The 21751-nt window shown below is 37.5% G+C and overlaps 2 protein-coding genes across 2 annotated transcripts; both read right to left on the bottom strand.

The window, feature by feature from the left end:
* Nucleotides 1-12081: 12081 nt before the first annotated feature.
* LOC140922351 (tetratricopeptide repeat protein 4-like) lies at nucleotides 12082-14002 on the bottom strand. The gene is made up of 4 exons (XM_073372342.1): nucleotides 13916-14002; nucleotides 12809-12908; nucleotides 12394-12555; nucleotides 12082-12199 (listed from the first exon to the last, which is right to left on the bottom strand). Exons 1-4 carry the CDS (start codon nucleotides 14000-14002, stop codon nucleotides 12111-12113), a joined length of 438 nt encoding a protein of 145 aa, XP_073228443.1. The 3' UTR covers nucleotides 12082-12110.
* A 4390-nt stretch (nucleotides 14003-18392) lies between these two features.
* Nucleotides 18393-21299, bottom strand: LOC140922350 (tetratricopeptide repeat protein 4-like). Its single transcript, XM_073372341.1, has 4 exons — nucleotides 21217-21299; nucleotides 18901-19062; nucleotides 18587-18693; nucleotides 18393-18470 (listed from the first exon to the last, which is right to left on the bottom strand). The coding sequence occupies exons 1-4, from the start codon at nucleotides 21293-21295 to the stop codon at nucleotides 18393-18395; spliced, it is 426 nt and encodes a 141-aa protein (XP_073228442.1). The 5' UTR covers nucleotides 21296-21299.
* Nucleotides 21300-21751: the final 452 nt, after the last annotated feature.

The raw sequence follows: 21751 nt of genomic DNA, 5'->3' as shown, positions 1-21751 counted from the left end.
TTCTGTCGTTTAGATTACTGGCTGATATCAAACAACTCACAGGATTTTGTAAATACAACCGATATCATTCCAGCTATAAAAACTGATCATGCAGCAATTGAGTTGAATCTAACCGACTCCAATCAAAACTCAAAAGGGCCCGGCTTCTGGAAAATGAACGTCTCTCTTCTCGAAGATCCGAATTATTTGAAAGAATTAAATACCTCTTATTAGCCGAGTTTTCGGTCCGTACTGTAAATTACGGACCCAGTTTTTTTCCATCGATTTATGGCAAGCGCGCGGGCCATAAATCGATGGGAAAAAAAACGAGGATCCGTAGTTTACAGTACGGACCGAAAAAACGAGGCTAATAAGATGTTTATTATATGGCTTCTTCCTGTTTGGGAACCGGAATCAAGTTCAGGACACACGATTTGACAGTCATTTGACAGGCGTCAAAAAAGAAAGTTTTTATTGGCGCACGAAAACAATAGCGCATAATAAAGGCTTTCCGAGAAAGTGAAAACAAATTCGCCATGTTGAAAAAGTTTATTTGGTCAAAACTAAGAGCACTGTAAGTTTTAGCTCTTTAATGTAACGCTGGAGTATTTTGGAAACCGGACACTATTGTCTAAAAGTCCTTTCCGTCTTTCCTCCGTTTGTCCTTGTAAACAAAACACGGCAAAAGGCAAAGAAGCTTTTCAACGTTGTTGTCATTGTCGAAGGATTCGCTCGTTAATTGTCTTTGGGAAAACCTCTCTTTCTGCCACTTCATTCTCGTCTTCAATTGTGATCTGCGTTAAAATTTTCAAACACTGACTAGAATTCTCTTCCTCGGAGAGGTTACGATTCAGTTTCTACATCAGCTCCGTTCTCATTAAAACAAAGATTAAACTTCGGAAAGGGAAAGTCAACATCCTAGTCCTTAGGGTTTACAGACATATTTTAAAGTTTATTGGGTCAAAACTAAAAGCACTGTAAGTATTCACTCGTTAATGTTTTGAAAACTGGACATTGTCTAGCTCGAACTTGCTTCTATCTTTCTTTCGTTGGTCTTTGAAAAAACACTGCAAATGGCAAAGAAGTCAAGATGGCCGGGTGCAGGTATGTTTTTTGTCATATTTGTAGAACGAATTACTCATTTCTCTTAGGCAAAACATCTCGAATATTTGCCAGTCGATTTTCGTCTTCTTAACTGTGTACTGCGATAAAATTTTCAAACACTGACTAGAATCCTCTTCGATAAGATTACGAGTAAGTTTCTTCATCGCCTTCGTTCACAAATAAACACAGTTTAAAATGTTGAAGGCCAAAGTCAACATCCAAGTCCTCAAGGTTGACAGGCGTCTTATAACATTATTTAAACCTTTTTTCCGGGTTAAAGAGATTTAGAGCTCCGAAATGAGCATTTTCTTTAAAAATTTTGGTCCGTATAGCAAGTTACTGACGCGCAAAGTGACCAATCGCATGACGAAAGCAGACTCAGCCATATAATAAAACAAAATATTTCACTTTGGAAAACAACGGTGATAATTGATCAGACAAAAGGTGCATCTGGGATTGGCTTAAGTATAATATTTGGAACCATGCTATTTTGTTCTCGAAAAAGAAAGCCAAAGAACGATCTGCTATGGAAAAAAAACTTACAACAAGTATACGAGGAAGCAACCAAAAAATTCGAACAGGACCCTTCCGACTCTAACTTTAATACTCTAAAGAAATTCTAGAACGTTATACTATGAGGAAAAAACAAGGAGTGTAATTATTCGCGCAAGGGCACGATGGCACGAGCATGGCGAGAGAAGCACAAAATATTTTCTGAATTGAGAAAAGTGTAATCACGTCAAGAAACATATAAGAAAACTGCTACTGAGTGGTTCCATTACATCTGATCCTTTTGGGATACTGAACGAACAAAAACGCTTTTACCATAGCTTGTACAAATCAAACGTAACAGATGAGGATAGGGAAAATGGAAACGAATTTTTAAATAATCTGAATATGCCAAGATTATCAGAAGAACAAAAACAATCTTGTGAGGGAGAAATATTTATTGAAGAAATTACAGCCATCCTTAACAGTTTTGAGAGTAACAAATCTCCTGGTAATGATGGAATACCAATAGAATTTTATAAAAGTTGTTGGGAATTAATAAGTGATCCATTTATGGAGTGTGTGAGAGAGTGTTTCAAGCACGGTGAAATGTGTAGCTCTCAAAAAAAAGCAATCATAACTCTTATAGAAAAGCAACATAAAGATCGAACTCTCATTGAAAATTGGAGGCCAATCTCTCTATTAACGTGGATGCAAAAATCATCTCAAAAGTGATTGCTTTAAGATTAAAGAAAGTTTTACCGAATATCATACATCATAATCAAACGGGTTATGTTGAAGATCGCTATATTGGTGAGACTATCCGATCAATTTTCGATAGAATGGAATTTACAGACAGTAAGAATATTCCAGGTATCAGCTGATTTTCATTGACTTTAAAAAGGCTTTCGACTGTTTAGAATAGCATTATCTTTTCAGTTGCCTCAAGGCTTTTAATTTTGGCCCCAATTTTATAAATTGGGTCAAATGTTTTATACAAATATTCAAAGCTGTGTAATAAATAATGGAATGGCATCAGGCTATTTTACTTTAGAGCGTGGTGTAAGGCAAGGTGATCCCTTGTCCCCTTACCTCTTTTTCTTAGCTGTTGAAAGCTTGGCAATCTTCATTCGTCAAAATGTTGATATCAAAGAAATTAAAATAGGAAATCACGAAGCCAAGCTATTGCAATACGCAGACGAATTACCACAGCAATCCCATCTGATGAAAATTCTGCAAAAACGTTATTTCAAGAACTAGAAGTATTTAAGAACTTCAGTGGGTTGGAGATAAATAGCTCTAAAACAGAAGGAATGTGGATTGGTTCGCTTAAAAGAAAAGATGAAAAACCGTTTGGTATTAAATGGCCCAGTGAACCCATAAAAGCTTTAGGAACCTTTTTTGCATATGACCAATCATTACTTTACGAAAAAAACTTTCAAGAGAAGGTTGACAGCATAAAAAACCTGACCAATATATGGTCATCTAGAGGACTGTCCATTTATGGTAAAGTAACTATAATCAAATCAATACTTATTCCAAAACTAGTTTTTATATCTTCGGTTCTTTCACCTCCAAGTAAAATCATCAAACAAGTGAATAGTATGATTTTCTCCTCTTCATGGAATGGAAAGGATAAAGCAACGAGGCTCTCTTCAATAAACAGTTATGAAGACGGTGGCATAAAAATGACAGATATTGAAAGCTTGGTCAAAGCTGTACGACTAGCTTGGCTAAAACGTATTTTCAGCGATAACGAAAGTACGTGGAAATTCCACTTGTTACATGTCCTAGGTAATGTTGGTGGTCTTTTACATTTTAAATGCAATTATGCAATGAACGATTTTTCAATTAACTCGGTTTTCTACAGAGAACTAGTAGAATGTTGGTTAGAATTTCGAAATCTCGTTTTAGCTAACAAAGAACGGCTCTGCATAATTTGGAATAACAAAGATATAAGAATAGATGGAAAGCCAGTCTTTTATAAATCTTATTATGACTCGGGGATGTGTATTATTAAACATCTCTTGTTCAATCTCGACAATGTAGAATCCTTTAATGTAATTAATAACATAGTTGAGAAAGCTAATTTTCTTGTATGGACAGGTCTCGGGCACGCAATTCCTTCTATTCTAAAAATAATAGAGTACACTACCTTTACAGAAAATACTTATTTTACAAAGAGAAATGAGATTTTTGACATGGCGGAAAAGAAAACGAAAGACTACTACTCTCAGGAAACATTATGTCACTTTTTGTTTTACTGTCGGCACTCAAAAATGTTGTGGAAAAATGTTGAACAGTATTATTTAATAACAACAAAGGAATTTCACGGGTTGTGTTTACGAGAGGTTATAATTGGAATGACATGATGGCAAAATGAACCTTGTTAAATTATCTGATATTAATTGGTAAATTGTATTTATGGGATTGCAGAAAGAAACAAAGATTTCAAACTTAAAGTAAGAATTAAATACCAAGTTGAAAAATATATTTCCACTAAGAATAATAAATTAGAAACCTTTTATGAAAAATGGCCAAAAGACATTTCCCCCCTTCAATTAAGTTCGTGTGAATGTAATTAAAATTGTAATCTTTTATTAGACACTTTTTTCTGTACTGTTTTTTTTTTTTATTTCGTAGGTGTGTTTGTGTTTTTGGTTTTATTTCAGAGTGTACTGTAAATAAGTGTTAATTTCTCTTTTATATACATAATTAATTAATTCTTTGTAAAGTAAGCCTATATACATAATTAATTAATTCTTTGTAAAGTAAGCCTCATTCAGCAATTGAGCGGCTGTTCTTTTTGGCTGTAATGTATATAATTGTATTTAATTGCGGTTGTTTAGAATATTGTAATTAGTTTCTTTTTAATTAGTTCTTTTTAATTAAAGTAATAGATGTCTTGAATAAAAAAAAAAAAAATAAAAAGTGTTACTACCGTTATTGCGCGGTTGTTTGAGAAGGTCGTGTATCGTACGCAAGCACAGTCAGTCACTGAGAACAATCTGTACCACCCCCAATTTGCATATAGACATGCGGGTAATTGCACAAATGCTTTGCTCGCTATTCAGCACCAGACATACAAGTATTTAGACAGTAGTGACTGTAGCGCAGTGCGAGTTTTTACCATGGACTTCCGTAAGACCTTCGATTTTGTGAATCATACTATTTTGCCTGCCAAACTGAAACAGCTGCCCCTAAATCCGTACAATATCAATTGGTATCAGAGTTTCATTTATGCAAAACAACAACGTGTTGTTAGCTATAATTTTTTAGGACATTAGAAGTCTGTCAATAGAGGAACCACACAAGGTAGTGTAAGCGGAACGTACCTTTTTAATATATTTTTGAATGACTTGGAGATTTTCTTTAATGGTTGCCCTGTTCTTTTTAAATATGCCGATGATTCCACTACAGTTTCGCCTATCACTAGGAACCGCGACCCGCCGACTTAGTAGGACAGTTCTTAACCTGGTGTAAAGACAATAAAATGGTCTGCAACCCTTGTAAATGTAAAGAGCTGGTTGTTAGAAAGAAAAATCGCAATGTGCTCTACTCTCCAATTAACAATATTCCTCAATGTAATAACTTCGTTTTAGTGGGAGTAACTCTACAGAGTGACGGGAAACTTAATGAGCATGTAAGAACCAAGCTTGTCAACGCAAACAAGTGTTTACACGTCCTACGAACACTTAAAAAAAGGAACACTACTCTCAGGCAGAGATAGATCACGCTTTCAGTCTATTGGGCATCGGAGTCCGATCTTACGGTTATACAAAATTTTTTAGACCGATGCGATAAACGCCGTTTTATTTCATTTCCAGTTTTTATCAAGAACCTTTTAAATAAACAAAACCGAAACATTTTAAAGAAATTAATATCAACAGATTGCCACCCACTGAAAGATATCATTCCTGTCCAGAAGACTTATGTACATAATCTTAGGAAAAAAGGCTGCGTACGCCCGAAAATTAATACAGAGCGTTTTATGAACACCTTCGTAAATAGGTTGATTTTTAAGCTCCATTTATTGCAATGACATACTTTTTTTAATATATATGTATGTGTAGATATTTTTATCATAGTCTTTTATCTTTGGTATTATTGTAACATAAGATATGTAGTTTTATCTTTTGATGAAATAAAGACTCATTATTATTATTATTAGTTAAAAATTTGAAACATTTTTCCCTTAGTCCGTCGAAAGAGCTAACACAAAGCGTAACACAAACGAATCCCTTTGCGATACTTTCCTCGACGAAAAACCAAATATTTTAAACAATTCGGAAGTGAAAAAAAAAAAAAAAAAAAAACAGAAAATGAAACTGGACAGCAGATGTACTTCATTTCGTGGCGGCAGTACAAGAACACGATAGTTTTAAAACTTAACTGAAATAAAAAAAAAGGCGCTCCGGCAAGAAATCTGTTAAAAAACAAATTTCCAGACACTGCAAGCATGAGCTTTCCCGTACTATAAATGCACGTAGGATTAGGCTTAGGCCTGGAGTGTGACTAAAAATGTTACCAAGCAAGAAGTAAAGCCTAGAAAATTGTTACCGAAAATTTTGTCCTCAGCCAACACAAGAAATTTCAATCTAGATTTCTGTACATTGAGGTTCGCTGGTTACAGACTCGCAAACCGATTCACAGAGCACCTCATAGAGGCCTCCTCGAGGCAGAACATTTCAACCTTCCGGACCACACTTCTCCTGGCGACGTCTATGTCTGCATTGATCAAACAAGCAATCAGAGAAAAGACCAGAAGTGAGAAATAGGAAATGGGACTCATTTTCGCCCACAATACCTTGTCACCGCGTGAATTAAACATCGAATTTAACTTAAATATTGAACTGCATGTTGCACTCCTTGTTTATCTGTCCCGAGCAAGTCTACAAGGGAACACTGTTCCCTGATGTTCTTCCATTAGCCAAGAACAGTGACTGCTTTTTCAGACTATCAGAGATGTTACCAGGTGTTTTCCAGTGGTACTGGCCCACAGTTTCCCAAATCAACTGTAACCCGTCTCCCAAACCGTTCCCATGCAGTTCTGCATGGGTGACGATGAATGTGTCAAGTGACTCACAGGATGGACATTTTTTTTTTCTAACAAAGAAATGCTCAGAAGATCTTTACAGTGAAACATGTAGTATCATGCAGACAATATGTCACATAGTTTCAGTGACATCGTGGAAAATTTGGCTTGAAAGTCGGACAATATCTTTGCTCAATCTCCTACCAACAGCTCTTTTTGCCTTAAACATGAAATCGAGGCTGAGTGAAGATGGCTATATGTCAGCTTATCCCTGGAATACTACGGGAAAAAATGGAACAATTTGAAAGAAATAAGTCCCTTTTGTGTGAAAATGGATCGCTAAACACGAAAAACGCTCTTCATAATCCATAAAAAAAAGAATTTGACGATTGCATCACCTGTTGAACAAATATACTGGGAAACATTTCAGAAGATGATGGCATTTAACATACTCCCTTTAAAAACGGCGGAGGTTTTGTCAAAAGTGTCTTGTACGCAAATGAAGAGCTCTTGAAATCACTTTTCCAAAATACACCTCCGGACTTGAGCTCAAAATATATATTGATCCAAGCTCGTGATATGCATAGACATATCCCTCCTCTGAAACAGCTGTATGTTAGTTGACATCATGACAAACAACACACACTAGTACACCACAAACTGTACTGATTTACACCCAACAACTACTGGCGAAATTTAAACTTGCCTTTCCTTCATCGTCTTTATCATGACAATATTATTACCCTAAAATTTCCACTGGGTTTACCCAAAAACAATAAATAAATTAAATGAAACCTTTTATTGGTTTTCGGGACTTAATCACGCAATTACAGGTGCATGGCCACGGTAAAGCAACAAGATTCAATGATGACAGTCTCTCAAAAATACCTGGCATTTAGCTTCCTCTTTCAACACTACAGCTAAGCGAACTTTGAAAGGATTGATATGAAGAGCTGAAAATACGCACGATGTGAAGTATAATATATCCTTTGATTAATCTCCTATTGCTGTGTCTTAATTCCTTAATTTTGTTGTACACTGGCCCTCACTGTGACCGGTCGGTATGATTGCCCGTAACATTTGCTCGACGATAGAAAAAAATTCATTACACCACTGGACGTTTCATTCCAGAAAAAGTACCAAAGTCTGGTTTTCTATGACAATAGGGGTCTTTAAATCTACAAATCCAAGAAATCAGAACAGTATTTCAGCGATAAATTAGACATTTTTATCCGTCTGTTCGATGAACACTTTGCTCGACATTTTGAAAGTCACTGACGCGAGACGTGATGTCATACTGGCAGGCGGACTGAGCCACCGATTTCCTTGGAGACACCTTACCCCGCTGGTTTTCTTGTGGTGTGCGTTTTTTCGAATTTATTTGGTTTTAACTTTCAGTCTCGCTTTCATGTTAAATTCATTTTCACTGTTGACCACTGTTAAAAACATAGCTATAACTCAAAACGTATAACACAAATTCAAACCACGAGCCACATCGTCAAACCTCTTCTATCCTCTGGGTAAAGCAAATCGTCCCTAGCTCCCGGACTATTAACCTTGAGGATGATTCTTGCCTTACCTTCTTAGAATTTTACCATCCCTTGGCATAATAAGGTGGATTTTCAGTGTAAAACGTCTTTGAAGACGACTTTTTGGAGTATATTGCAATCCGTATTTAGAGTTCTCGCTACTGAAGCCCCTGCTAGTGTCTGCGTACTCTGGGGGAACAATAAACAACGCTAAAGGCGTGATTTATCGGCAACGTTCTTCCTACGTCATATCACTGCGAATTTAAACTGCCCCATTGATTTATATGATCGAGATAGTCTTAGCGTATATATTTCATGTATACGGCCAAAAGAACTGCATGAGAATCGACAGCCAGCGTTGATAAAAATCGCAGCGAACTTGACAGTGACATCCTCGTTCCCAGGGTTCTCTCACGAGGATGCGTAAGTGATTGTACAATTCAGGCACCCTTCGGCGAAAATGAACTCTATCGTTTTAATATCGGGCGGTAATGTCGGGTCAGAGCCGAAGAGCCGAACTCTATCGACGTAAATTGAGCGAGTAACCCATTAGCATTTTTTATTCTTTCGTTTGTTTTTGTTTATCTTCGACATTTCAGGTATGCTAATACGTAGTGGCTTACAGGTGGGTACGCCACAGCATTATTATACAGCAAGTTTAGTTCTTCAACCTCTCAAACAGTATGCTTTGATTACTTTCTTTTTTACCTTGTCTTCTCGTATCTCTTGCAGTTTCCTTTGTTCTCCCAAAGCCGTTCTTCGTAATTCCAACAACTTCTGGTTATTCGCCTCTACCTTGAATTAGTTAAAGTGCTGCATACTTTATATAAATAAGCAAACAAATGTAAATCTTGAGTCGCATAACCTTTCGTTGCTTATGGAAACGAAGCTACTGTACCTATTATGTACTTTTGCATGTTAGATTCAACATTTTGACGTCATGATGACATCGAAAACGTCATTGGGTCAATTAGAATATAACAAGACGTTGCAAATGATGAATAAACCATTCTGTGTAATTCTAGTGGCCCTATCAAAAGCGGTTCTAAAGTCATAGAAGGAGGGGGGCTCTGAAGCTTGTCACCTCTTTCTCAGATATGTTACTGTTACTGCAATCGCCCAGAGACTGACTTGCGGCGTCATTCCTAGTGTTTTATGTGATTTCAGTTTCAGGTGCCTTTGGATGGGATGATAATTACCATTAAGACCCACGAGGACCTTAATTCAGTTAGATTACTCAGACATTACCTCGTGCTTCCTAATAGTCCAGAAGTTGTGCAATATAGCCTGCGCCACAGACGAAACAAAACTGTAGTTAAGTCCGTCTGCGAAGCAGCGCCCAAATCCTTGTTCTAAGCCCACACCTGTGTACCAGGATTTGAGTATGCGCCATCATGATTGGCCTGTTTAAAAAAGACATTGTCGATTTGACGTAATATATCAAACATGAGATGCAGTGTTTCATCACCAGATGAAACACCGAGAAGAGAGTTGAAAATACGACGCGCAGCGGAGTATTTTTGACGAACTTCGAGGTGTTTCATCTGGTGATGAAACACTGTGTCGAATGTTGGACATTTCTTCTCAAACAAAATCATTTTTGAAGGAGAAATTAAGGATGCAAATACTAAGCAGTGTTTCATCCGATTTCCAAACACTCATTAAACATTAATTTCCTTTGTATTTTCTTAATGAATTATTAATGAGTTTGAGAAGATAAGGATGAAAGGAAATTTGAAACTATTTCCAGTAATTCTTTGAGTCCCTTGGGGGCGCAGAGAAAGGATCTCAGCGCTGCTTCACAAACGTCACCAACCGAGGTTAATATAGCGTGACGCAGACCAGTGCATGTGCAAATGTGCCTTATTTATGAAATGGGGATTTTTTCTCTTACCAAACAAAAAATATTACTTCAGATTTAAGAGGAAAGGGTTTCTTTGGCTAGCTCTGAAACAGCAGCTTTAGTTTTGCCGCTGACTGCGATGATTTGTACTTCTATCTTCACCAGTGGTTTCAGTGTTTTCATTACCACACAACTGAGTATTTTCTTCTCCTCATCGACTCTAAAGTAAGAAACGTTTTCTACGGCCTAAAGTTAAAAAAAAAAAATGCTGAAAATTTCTCAAAGTGCCTGTAAACGCAGTACAGCCGGTACCCACTTAGTACAATCTGTGCATCCGATAAGGTCGGTATCACTTCGGAGTAAAGCCGGTATAGTCAAAAGCAGAAGGTGCTTCAGATTTAGTCGGCTCGGTATCGAGCATATATGACATCATTTTTGACAATGTTCAAGAAATGTTCTATTATTTTCGCTAACCAGCCAGCCAGAGAGTCTCTTTGGAAAGGTAAAGGCAACTGGTGTGTTTAGACCTACACCTTGGGTCACACTTGGGGCTTCCTCCCCAAAAAACCAACCAAACAAACAAATTCAAAGCTGTAAAGGATACTGCTAATCCCTTATCACACCACGCACTAGCTTCGTCAAACTTTTTCAGCTGAATGCAGACACCTGCACCTGTAAAGGCATAAAACACAGACGTCACCAACGAAACATTTTTAATGAGCTGCAGATGAAGGAAAATACTGATTCGTAGTTTTTACATTAGAATTAAATGAATTAAAATCAGATACTGAAGTTATCCAACAGATTTGAAGGATGAATCTTATTTCTGCCATAAAAAGAATTCAACTATAAAAATATTAGTAAGAGATCTCTGAGTTAAAGGATGTTATTTACGCCATGTTCACACTATATCGGATGGCTTTTCCTGGCGCCACGAAAAACCACCCGGTATAGTGTCAACATCTACCCGATATGTGACTCTATATTTTCGAGATCGGGGCGGCGCAGCTTCGCTTCGTCACATAAATCACGCCGCCTTACCCATTTTTGTGTATGAACAGAAGCCCTATCCGGAATAATTTTTGTGGCGGCGCAAAAGCTATCCAGCATAGTTCGAACATAGCATTAGTGATAGCAGAGATGGGCAAAATTGCTCAAAAAATAGGCCGATAATTAAGCCAACAAAAATGGACTTTTACAAGTTTAATATGATCCTGCCAGAAATCGGGCGTTAAAAAATAATATCTGGAAGGCATAAAAAAGGCGGCATTCTTATCTTAAACAAATTGAAGAACAACAGGGGAGAAGACAGCTGACATAAATATATGTGTAAGATGTACTTATAAGGACGGTACAGTGTCCAAAACTGTTCAATGTTGATAATCTTGTAGATGCATGTATAGAGATTGCTCTATGCGAACTGAATAGGCCTGAAAAAGTAAGGAAGAAATTTGTTGTGGCAATCGGAAAAAACTAACAATGGTAAAATTCCTGGGCCTATAAGATCTCAAAGAGAAAAGCTCTTAGAATTATTTGGGCGAAACATAAAACGAATAAGTCTAAATAAGAACGACTTCATTCATGGAAAAAAAATACACGAGGTTAATATTGTCGGTGGCCCACGATGCATCAAGGGTAAATCTAAAAAGAGGAAGCGCAAAGAGGAAGAAAAGAAAGCAACCGAAAAAGGTATTAAAGACGCTATAAACTACTCAATATCGTATTCAATATATTAGAGGCTGGAAACTTGCATGGCATAGACATAGAGTGTTTCCAGAATGTGGTCAGAGATAGAAATGAGGTTCAAAAAAGATATTACACCAATACGGCGACTACCACTGAGCTTGGACTTTCACAGAGAGGGTAAGGGTGGGGTAGGAGTAAGTGATGCTTAGTTTATTTAAGGGGGAAGGGGGGCAAGAGGGTTGGTTTAATTCGGGGAAAGCGAAGCATGCAATCGACAAGTAGGAAATTTTTAAATTACGCAGGCAACTCGCTTAAATATATTCATTATTTTTAGATATGCTTAAAAGCAGACTACATCACAGCTTAAAAATGTTATACAGGCCAGCCCACATGGGTACAAGGTTTGCATCAGTCGCTTTCTCGATCCGTATCAGTACACAAAACTTTAACTCTTACCCTTTACAAAAGCTTTTAGATAATGTGGTTGTAATTCAATGGCAACTTTTGCATCATTCAGTGTTTCAAAGTAATTGCCTATAAAAATAAAATACAGGACACACCAAATTAAAAGCTCAGATAGGTTTAATAGAGCAAGGGGAGAGGAAACAATTAGCCTACACGTTTACTTAACAACTACTAACTACTTCGAAAGTTCTATTTAATGATGCTAATCAGTTCAATAGACCAAAAAGTGAGATTTTTTAAAGCTACTATATAACAACTCTTACCTAGATTAAAATGTGCTGCCGCCCTGTTGCTGTGAAGTTTGGCATTAAGATCTTCATCTTTGCAGTTCACTTTAATTCCTTCAGTATAGTAGTGAATGGCGCTGTTGAAATTCTTCTTGTTGTATTCATTGTTACCCTCATTCTTATAAACCTCTGCAATTGCTACAACAAAGCATTCCAAACTTTTGAAATTTCTTACCTTTGCTGTTTTAAATTTCTATAACTGCTACAATGAACCCAATTAGAACAGTGCAATTTAAGTTGGATACAACTGCGTTGAGTCAAGGGTTTGACTGATAAGAATACTTACACCTGACAGGGGTACAAAGGTTTATACTAGGTTGGATACCAATGACATTTTCTTCGTCGCTGATATTTTATTATAGAAACTAGATATTGTTTTTATAGTTCTCACCTCTTAAATTGTCATCATCAAATTGAAGTGTTTCCTCAGCAGATGATATGACATCACCTTCTTTTGCAGCTATGTTTGCACTGCTCTCCATGGCGGAATGCTTTAAGATTTTAAGATATCATTAGGTTATTCTGATGTTTGCAGGCAATTCATATTATAGCACAGATATTATTAATCCAGCAAATTTCTACCACATCAATTAGCTTCTCGTATATATATATATATATATATATATATATATGTCTAATTGCACATTTGTTCTAAAAGCATAGTTTGAAGAAATTAATACCGCAAAAATTCCGAAAATAAGCCTCGGGGCTTATATTTTCAAAGGCCTTTTTTGAGGGGCTTATTTTTGCAGGGGCTTATCTACGGAGGGAAATTATATTTGCGTTTCAAAATCGATTAGGCTAGCCATATAGTTGGAAGGAAACTTACCATTTTTTTGGGTGGCTTATATTTGGGGGGGGGGGGGGGGCTTATACACGCAGGGGCTTATTTTTGGAATTTTGCGGTATCTCCATGTTCCGCACAGTCGGCTCCTTTCTCTTGCGTGGCGAGTCTCGAACCCAAGGGAATACAGAGGGCACTCCAGCTTTCAAGTCATTTTTGCCAGCTAATGTCTTTACTATGTCACCCACTCTGAAACGGAAGAGAGAATACCTTTGTATGCTGGGTGGGTCACCTTGATGTGCTTTCCCTCGTCTCTTCTTATCGCGTGGAGCCATCTCTTCTTCATTTGAAGGTTATCGATGGAAAATTTAAAGAAAGACCTTTTTGTCCGATCCGTATTTCGGTAGCCTTTCTTTGGACATCCAGGAACACAACAGTGTGTTAGCATTTTTGTCTCGAAACAATTGGCGTTAAAGAACCTAAATTGAGGTGAAATTGTGCCCTTAACAAAGCAATGGAAATCTTTGACCTTGTTTTGTTTTGGATTAATCGAGCGTCGAGGCCTCGCTGACCTCGTTTTCGAGCGAAAGTTGTTACCAGTCTGGCGCGCCGTCCGCCATTATGAAAGTAGTGTTTTGTACAACAATTTTAGTTCTTCAAGATTTCCTCTGTAACGGACTACAAACAATAGGGTTTGATTGTTTTCTTTTTTACCTTCTCTCCGTGGCTCTCTTGCACTTTCCTTAGTTCTCCCAAAGACAATCTCCGTAATTCCAACAACTTCTGGTTATTCGGCTCCATCTTGTATGAGTTAAAGTATTAAATAAATAATACAAAGAACTAAACAAAACTTTAAACAAACTTGAAAGAAATTATCTTGAGTCACATGCGTGTGGTTCTATTGGTCATGGAATTGAAGCAACTGGAAAGTGAGTACTGTACAGCAACCAACAAATAATTTATAGTACTATATATTAGAGAGTTCTACAAACGTGCGAGGCGGTGGCATAAGGTCAATCCGCCAAAATCAAAATGATGACGATATTATCCACCCTAGAGGGGCTAACGTTATCAAAAGCATGACAATGCTCTATTCCAAAATGGAAAATAAGTTTCCTGAAATGATTAAATTTAGCAACTGATGAAAGAGGATTTAAAGATAGGTATTTTCGATTTCAAACAAAGCTCTGCAAAATGAACATGTCTGAAAGATAAAATTACCAATCTCTTTAATTGCTTAATAGTTAGGGAAATGATTGACCCTAAAACTTTAGTTCTAGCACAGGCAGCCCTTTCTCGAAGTATTATGTAGCTTCGTTACCCCTGCGTAACCACTTGAAAATACCAGAGAAGTACAAGGATTTGTCTGGGGAAAAAAACGATTGTTTCGGTAACCTTCATATACATCAAGAGACTATAAAGGGGACAGAGAGGCCATCCCCCATATACACCCTATTCCATAGGTAATTCGTCTCGAGTTATTTTTAACACCACAGATCTCGAGGGGGATTAAACAAAAGCCAATCACATAGCGCGAATGTGTTCCGCGTGGATGACCCACGCTGAGAGCCACGCGTCCTTCACGAAATGACGCAGAACAAAATGGGGGAAGACGCGGAGAGCGATTTTGCTATTCCTTTTTTCGACGAAAACGACTACAGCGAGATTTCTGCGAAAGCTGTGTCAGCGAAACCGAAATTAAAAAAGAATCGCCCTTCCTCTCTTGTATAGAGCTAACAGTAGAGCAGGGAAATCCTTAACACACTGAATATTCTCTCAGGATCATTTATAATTTACAGTTTGAAGAGAGCAATTTCTGGTTTGATGTTTATTTTTTTCAGTCTTTATAGCGATTATTCCTACCCACCTACTTTGTCAACTGTAGGCGAACCCTCCTAAAGCTGAATTTCAAGGGACCATATTCAAGCTCAGAAAGAGAAATAAAATTTCGTCGTTGCTTATCTACGTCCTCCATAAAACGCGAAATTAGGCATTTTCACGTCGTGGTCGTGCAAAAACGGGAAGGAAATGAACAAAAAAGTGTGTTGCACGTGCGAAGTTGTTTTTTTGCTAATTAAACCTATTGTTTTTTTGATGTTCTAGTTGTCGTCCGCGTCGTTGGATCTTAAACTCCCTAAATTGTACAAACGACCGGTTTCAATAGACCGGCGAAATTTCTCATTTTATTAAAGCACTGAGGTTACGACAACTTCGAGTTAAACTGATTTCACGGGTTGTCAAAGAGTCCAGCGATTCCTTTTTCCCAGGTGAGCGCCTACTCATTTCGCTTCAATATTCAGGAATGCTCTCGATCTTTTTACGCTTTCATTGCCTCTCGCCCGACATGTTTTGCACGGCGTTTGGTCATGCGAAACCTCCACGAAACATCAACGCCTCGCGCGAGGTAACTTTATCCCGATTCTAAAAATAACTCGAGACGAATTACCTATGGAATAGGGTGTATATGGGGGATGGCCTCTCTGTCCCCTTTATAGTCTCTTGTATACATTCGATAAAAAGAAACCGCTTACCTTTCTTATGTTATGAGTTTCGTGATTGGCTAGCTAGCGAAAACAGTAAAAAAAAAAAAAAATCTCTAATGAAGTCATATATGGTTTATTTACTATTTCACACCAACTTAAAATTCTACTTGTCTGTTTTACACGTGATCCGAACGTTTACCGATTGTACCGAGTCCGCCGAGTGCACACAGTGTGTCGGAAATCCTTCTCATCAGCTTTACAGAAAAGACGTTTTTTACGGCCCATAATTCGAGAATTTTCGCCAAAAATCAGTGTCTCGTAGCAGCCTGTGGACGCAATAGGGAGTTTAAGATACGGAGACTACGGACTACGAACTACGGCTGGACGAGCGTTGTTCTTTGATTGTTATAGCTCTGGGTTGAGTCGTGCAAATATAGAATGTTAAGAATGCACTACAGACAGTAGACTACGAGAGAAGAGGCGGAGAAAGAAACATCACGCAAAAATTTTCTTGTTTTCACCACAGTTCACAAAAATGCAAGTCAGTTTTGCATGTGATCTTATCTTTAGAACAATGAACAAATTCTTCCATACTTGAAGGAAGCAATTACGTTGCGTGAAATTGGTAAACAAAGTTTTGGTTACACTGGTTTTATTTTTTCGCCCATGAATACTTATGTCAAATATTAAAGAAATAGACAGAAATAGTAATAGCTCATTTATTAGATTTAGAAGATAGACTTCTCCGACTACTGATCTGATGTAGTTTGAAGTATTGAAATGCCGAGTTTCGATTGTCTCGAAGATGTTTACATTATTTTCATTCAGCAAATGGTGCGATACAAAAACTCGCATAAACAAAGGTTACGCAAGTAGAAAGACACACTAATCAGTTCGAACAAACATTGAAACTTTTCAAGTGCGAAGAGAAAGTAAATTACCTGCATGATTTCTCTTCTCCTAGGCCGTCAATCTGCGTATAAACAGCTAAGCTTATTTAAATATGAGCTTAGCTAGATAAAAATGTAGTCACAAGAGTGGATTAAAAGCGTAAATCTGAGCAGAAATTAGACACAACTTACATATTTCGCTTCCCTCTCACTTAAAGCAGGTGAATTGAAAACTTTTTTACGAAAAGACGAGATTCTTGAATTACCGAGACGGCAAAATACGAGCAAAATGTTTTCTATAGTCCCGACTACGCGAAACAGCTCAACAACTCACCGCAGCCGCAGGACTACGCGGGAAAAATGAACAGTCACGTGGTTTTGATCATGCGCAGTAGCATGTTTAACCGTAGTCGTAGTCCGTAGTCGCCGTTTCTTAAACTCCCTAATACAGACGGTACACACTCAGTACGATCGGTACAGCGGGTACACTCAAAAGCAGTCGTACACTCTACACTTGGATATGTGACGTCATTTTCTGCGAGACATCCTATTGTTCTCATTAACTAGCCAATGAGATATCAGCTTTACAACGGTGCACGTCAACTGGCAAGCAGACGACTGATTTTTTCAGCCAAACACCTGGTCACACCTGGGCCTACACAAATATATTGTATTACTTTCAAGTATCAATTCCTGTAAAGGATACTACTAATCCGTTATCACACCACGCGTTGGCTTCGTTATACTTTTTCAACTGAATGCAGGCACTTGCCCCTGTGAAGGCATAAAGTCGCACATACGTTAGCTACAAAATATTTTTAATGAGCTGCAAATGAAGAAAAATAATGTCCGATTCGTATTTTTAAATAAAAATAAAATGGACAAAATTACCTATCGAGAATTAAAATCGGAGATTCTAGCCGGAATTTCAGACATTTCTTCGAGTCGTTTATTCTCTCATCAACGTCTGAATCGACCGGCCGTTAATGCTGTGCAGTCACGTCACTACCCGAACACCTTAATTTATACAAATATCAAAACACGATTTTCAACTGGCAAACAAAGAAATAGCGTCCGGAAATGTCTATATATGGTACAGAATTGCTTTACTCTTAAAACATAATTCACGTTTAACGTTCAAACTGTCAACTGCAAGCTACTGCACGTAGTACTTTGAACGAATCTGTCGCCGAAAAAACTGATAGCAGAGTACAGCGCCATAATTCAATAATTAAACTCGATCGCGGTCACTAATGAAATTAATACACTCACGGGACACTTTAAAACCACAACAATTTGTTTTGATTGAAAAGAAGCTATTTGTTTGTTAGTGAAGAAGAAAGAAAACAAGAAAGAAAAGCTAACAGAGTCATTACACTTCATGACAGTGGAAATGACAGGAAGTTCGAATTATAAATCTCTCAAATCTCACAAAAATCGATCACCGATGCTTCGCATAAACAAAACCACCGCCGAAACCTCAACGCGGCTCTAAATGAAAAACCTACCGACCCTCCCAATTGATTCTTCATTCGTAGTTTGACTTAACAAGTCATAGTTTCGAATAGCCTGTGTACAGCCGCTCCCGGCCCTTCCCTCAGAAAAAATCGGAGAAGCACGGATAAGGGACCTTTCAATAAAAATTTAGTTTCTCTTTCCCGAAAACCCTGAATCTGAATAGTTAAATGCGTGTAGTTTTCATTGTGGCATTATAATTCCGAAAAATCGCTATAAAGTAATGCTCAAACTGCAGATTGAAGAAGCAACTCGTCCATAGATAATCATTATTTAAAAATATTACATCACAGCGCGAAAATGTTATGCGGTGCAAACCCACATGGCATCAAGGTTTGGATCAGTCGCTTTCTCGTTCCGTATAAACACACAACTGTAACTCTTAAATAAATGAAAAACAAAAAATAGAATAAAATAAAATAAATAAAATAAAATAAAATAAAATAAATGAATAACGATTTAGAGGTAGCACATCCACTAAGTGATTCTTCGTCTACCTGATTCCTGGCCGAATTGGAACTCTTACCTCTCACAAAAGCTTTCAGAAAGTGTGGTTGCAATTCAATGGCAGCTTTAGCATCGTTCACTGTTTCAGAGTAATTGCCTATGATCATGAAAAACAGAACACACTATTTAACAGCTCAGATAGGTATAACAGAACAAGGGGAGTGGTTACGATAGCTTACAACGTACTTACGTAACAACTACTGCACTCGTTAGCAAGTTTCTGTGTGCAGTCCATTCATTGATGCCGATCAGTTCAATAGACCAAAGATAAGATATTTAAAAGCTAATATATAACAACTCTTACCCAAATTAAAATGTGCTGTCGCTCTGTTGCTGTACAGTTTGGCGTTAAGATCTTCATCCTTGCAGTTCACTTTGATTTCTTCAGTGTAGAAGTGAATGGCGTTGTTGAAATTCTTCTTGCTGTATTCATCGTTACCCTCATTCTTGTAAACCTCTGCAATTGCTACAACAAAGGAAATGAAATGATTTTTGACTTCAATTTTGAAATGATAGTGGCTGTTATGCTACAACTGCTTCGATAAACCAAATTAGAAAACTTTCTATGAGTTTGACACAAATGCGTATCAGTCAAGGGTTTGACTGATGAGAATAATTTTAAGGTGGCTCGACTGGATTTTTTGGGGTTGATACCTCCCAAGTTTGAGCATTAACTACGTCGGCATGAGTAAAGATATGGAAAAAAGGTTACCACAACTGTATTATATAAAGATGAAAATTTCTTATGACCTGGGTTTTATTGCAATCGGAGTCGCCATGGCAACGTAATGACGCCATTACGTTTTTCATTTATCGTTCTGTTTCTCTGTACCATGAGGTTTTTGAAGAAATCGCTTAAGGGAGTATCTACCTGCCATAATTGCCTCCATTATTGCAAAGTTTGAAGAAACTCTATGAGAGCGTTTTCGAAATATTTTGAAATTCAGTTTTAAGAACCATCAAAGCAGTGAAATAGCATGCTAGCCGCAAAATTCGCTAATATTTCAAGCAAATGATAAGCTTTGGAATCGCAGCTTCATCTAATAGTGGTTTGATTCCATTGAAAACTGCATACAAAAAAAGAGGGGAATTGCTCTGGGCGATGGCGAGTAAGCAGAATTTTATTAACTTGCATTCAGCTGCTTTTGATACAGTTTTTGGAGATAATTTGGTCCATGCCTAAAAATTTCGCATTTTTCCAAAAACCGCTCGATAATTTTTTTTATAAATTCGACAATCCCGAGATCAATCATTAAGAAATATTCCCTGCAAGTTTCAAGAACATTGAAAACAGGGAAGGCTTTTAAATAGGGCCTCAAACATAACCAATTTTTCCCCCAGATTTTGTGTTTACAAGCGAGCGTTCTCATTATTCACTGGCATTGTTTTCAAGTTTCATATGCACGTGCACAACTAGCAAAAGATATAAATTTGCATCAAAAAGAACTCTCGATTACTTTCCGAAGAAATATCCGGAATATGCTGATAATTGGCTTGTCGTCACAGATAGCAGTGAGAGCCGAAACGGTGAACGTCACGGCTCATCGTGTAGGATGCAATACTTGATTATCTTACTCAGGTTATAACATCACAGAAACTCTCACAAAGAGTTGCTCTGATGTTATATAATGTATCACTAATCTCTTTACCCGGTAATTAGCATATCCCGGAGATTTAACCGAGGGTCCTTTTTGATGCAAATTCTACCTTTTTGCTAAATGTGCACGTGTATATGAAACTTGAAAACAATGCCAGTGAATAATGAGGACGCTCGCTTGTAAACATAAAATCTGGGGGGAAATTGGCTATATTTGAGGCCCTATTTAAAAGTCTTCCCAGTTTTCAATGTTCTTAAAACTTGCAGGGAATATTTCTTGACAATTGATCTCGGGATTGTCGAATTTATGAAAAAATTTATCGAGCGGTTTTTGGAAAAATGCGAAACTTTTAGGCATGGGCCAAATTATCTCCAAAAACTGTATCAAAAGCATCTAAATGCAAGTTAATAAAATCCTTCTTACTCGCCATCGCCAAGAGCAATTCCCCTGTTTTTTTTTGTGTGCAGTTTCCAATGGAATCAAACCACCATGAGATGAAGCTGCGTTCCCAAAGCTTATCATTTTCTTAAAATATTAGGGAATTGTGCGGCTAGCATGCTATTTCACTGTTTTTATGATTCTTAAAACTGCATTTCAGAATATTTCGAAAACGCTCTCATAGAATTTCTTCAAACTTTGCCATAATGGAGGCAATTATGGCAGGTACATACTCCCTTAAGCGATTTCCTCAAAAAACTCCTGGTACAGAGAAACACAAAGATAAATGAAAAACGTAATGGCGTCATTACGTTGCCATGGCGACTCCGATTGCAATAAAACCCAGATCATAAGAAATTTTCATCTTTATATAATACAGTTGTGGTAACCTTTTTTCCATATCTTTACTCATGCCGACGTAGTTAATGCTCAAACTTGGGAGGTATCCCCCTCAAAAAATCCAGTCGAGCCACCTTAAAAGCCGTGCACCTAACAGAGGGATGAAGGCTTAATTTGTAACTAACCGCGTAAAATTTATCCGCCATATTTTATTACAGAAAGTAGATGATATTTTCATTTCTCACCTCTTAAATTGTCATCGTCAAACTGAACGAGTGATGTGACGCCACCTTGTTTGGCTGCTTTGTTTGCACTTCTCTCCATGGTGGAATGCTTTAAAATTTATACCATTCAGAACATTAGGTTAATATTGTGGTGTTTGTAACCAATACGTGTTTAGTGGCATAGGTATTCTTAAAAAGAAACACACCGCCGCGTTTTATCACATCAACCCGCTTCTTGTCACTCGTACACAAGAGTAACTGTACATTTGTTCTGAAAGCTTGGCTAAAGTAAATTAATATCTCCCTGTAATGTCATTTTGAGCACTTTTTAGCTTTGTCAATACGCTTCCTTTCAATTTGTAGTGTTGAAAGTAAGCTAACGTACATCACAACACCTAAATAATTTCGTCTCATTATTCCTATGATAGATATCAAAACCAGGTAAGACTGTTGAAGATGCCACCCCAGCTCGCATCGGTTGGTTTTCTAAGAACCTGTACACTAGATCAAGACAAGACACTCACCTATCTCTCTGCAAAGGTTCAGCAGCTAGCAA

Source organism: Porites lutea, chromosome 13, assembly GCF_958299795.1.
Source record: "Porites lutea chromosome 13, jaPorLute2.1, whole genome shotgun sequence".
NCBI lineage: Eukaryota > Metazoa > Cnidaria > Anthozoa > Scleractinia > Poritidae > Porites > Porites lutea.
This window is presented reverse-complemented; position numbering and strand designations above follow the sequence as displayed.

What these genes read in the sequence shown, in the direction of transcription:
- LOC140922351 (XM_073372342.1), bottom strand. Translation starts at nt 14,002, where the DNA reads ATGGAGCCGAATAACCAGAAGTTGTTGGAATTACGGAGATTGTCTTTG. An exon ending in TGATGATGACAATTTAAGAG is followed by an intron (nt 12,556 to 12,808) that starts GTGAGAACTATA and finishes GCTTTGTTGTAG; the next exon opens with CAATTGCAGAGGTTTATAAG. An exon ending in GGCAGCACATTTTAATCTAG is followed by an intron (nt 12,200 to 12,393) that starts GTAAGAGTTGTT and finishes TTATTTTTATAG; the next exon opens with GCAATTACTTTGAAACACTG.
- LOC140922350 (XM_073372341.1), bottom strand. Translation starts at nt 21,295, where the DNA reads ATGGAGAGAAGTGCAAACAAAGCAGCCAAACAAGGTGGCGTCACATCA. An exon ending in TGACGATGACAATTTAAGAG is followed by an intron (nt 19,063 to 21,216) that starts GTGAGAAATGAA and finishes CCTTTGTTGTAG; the next exon opens with CAATTGCAGAGGTTTACAAG. An exon ending in CCAATTCGGCCAGGAATCAG is followed by an intron (nt 18,471 to 18,586) that starts GTAGACGAAGAA and finishes CATTTATTTAAG; the next exon opens with AGTTACAGTTGTGTGTTTAT.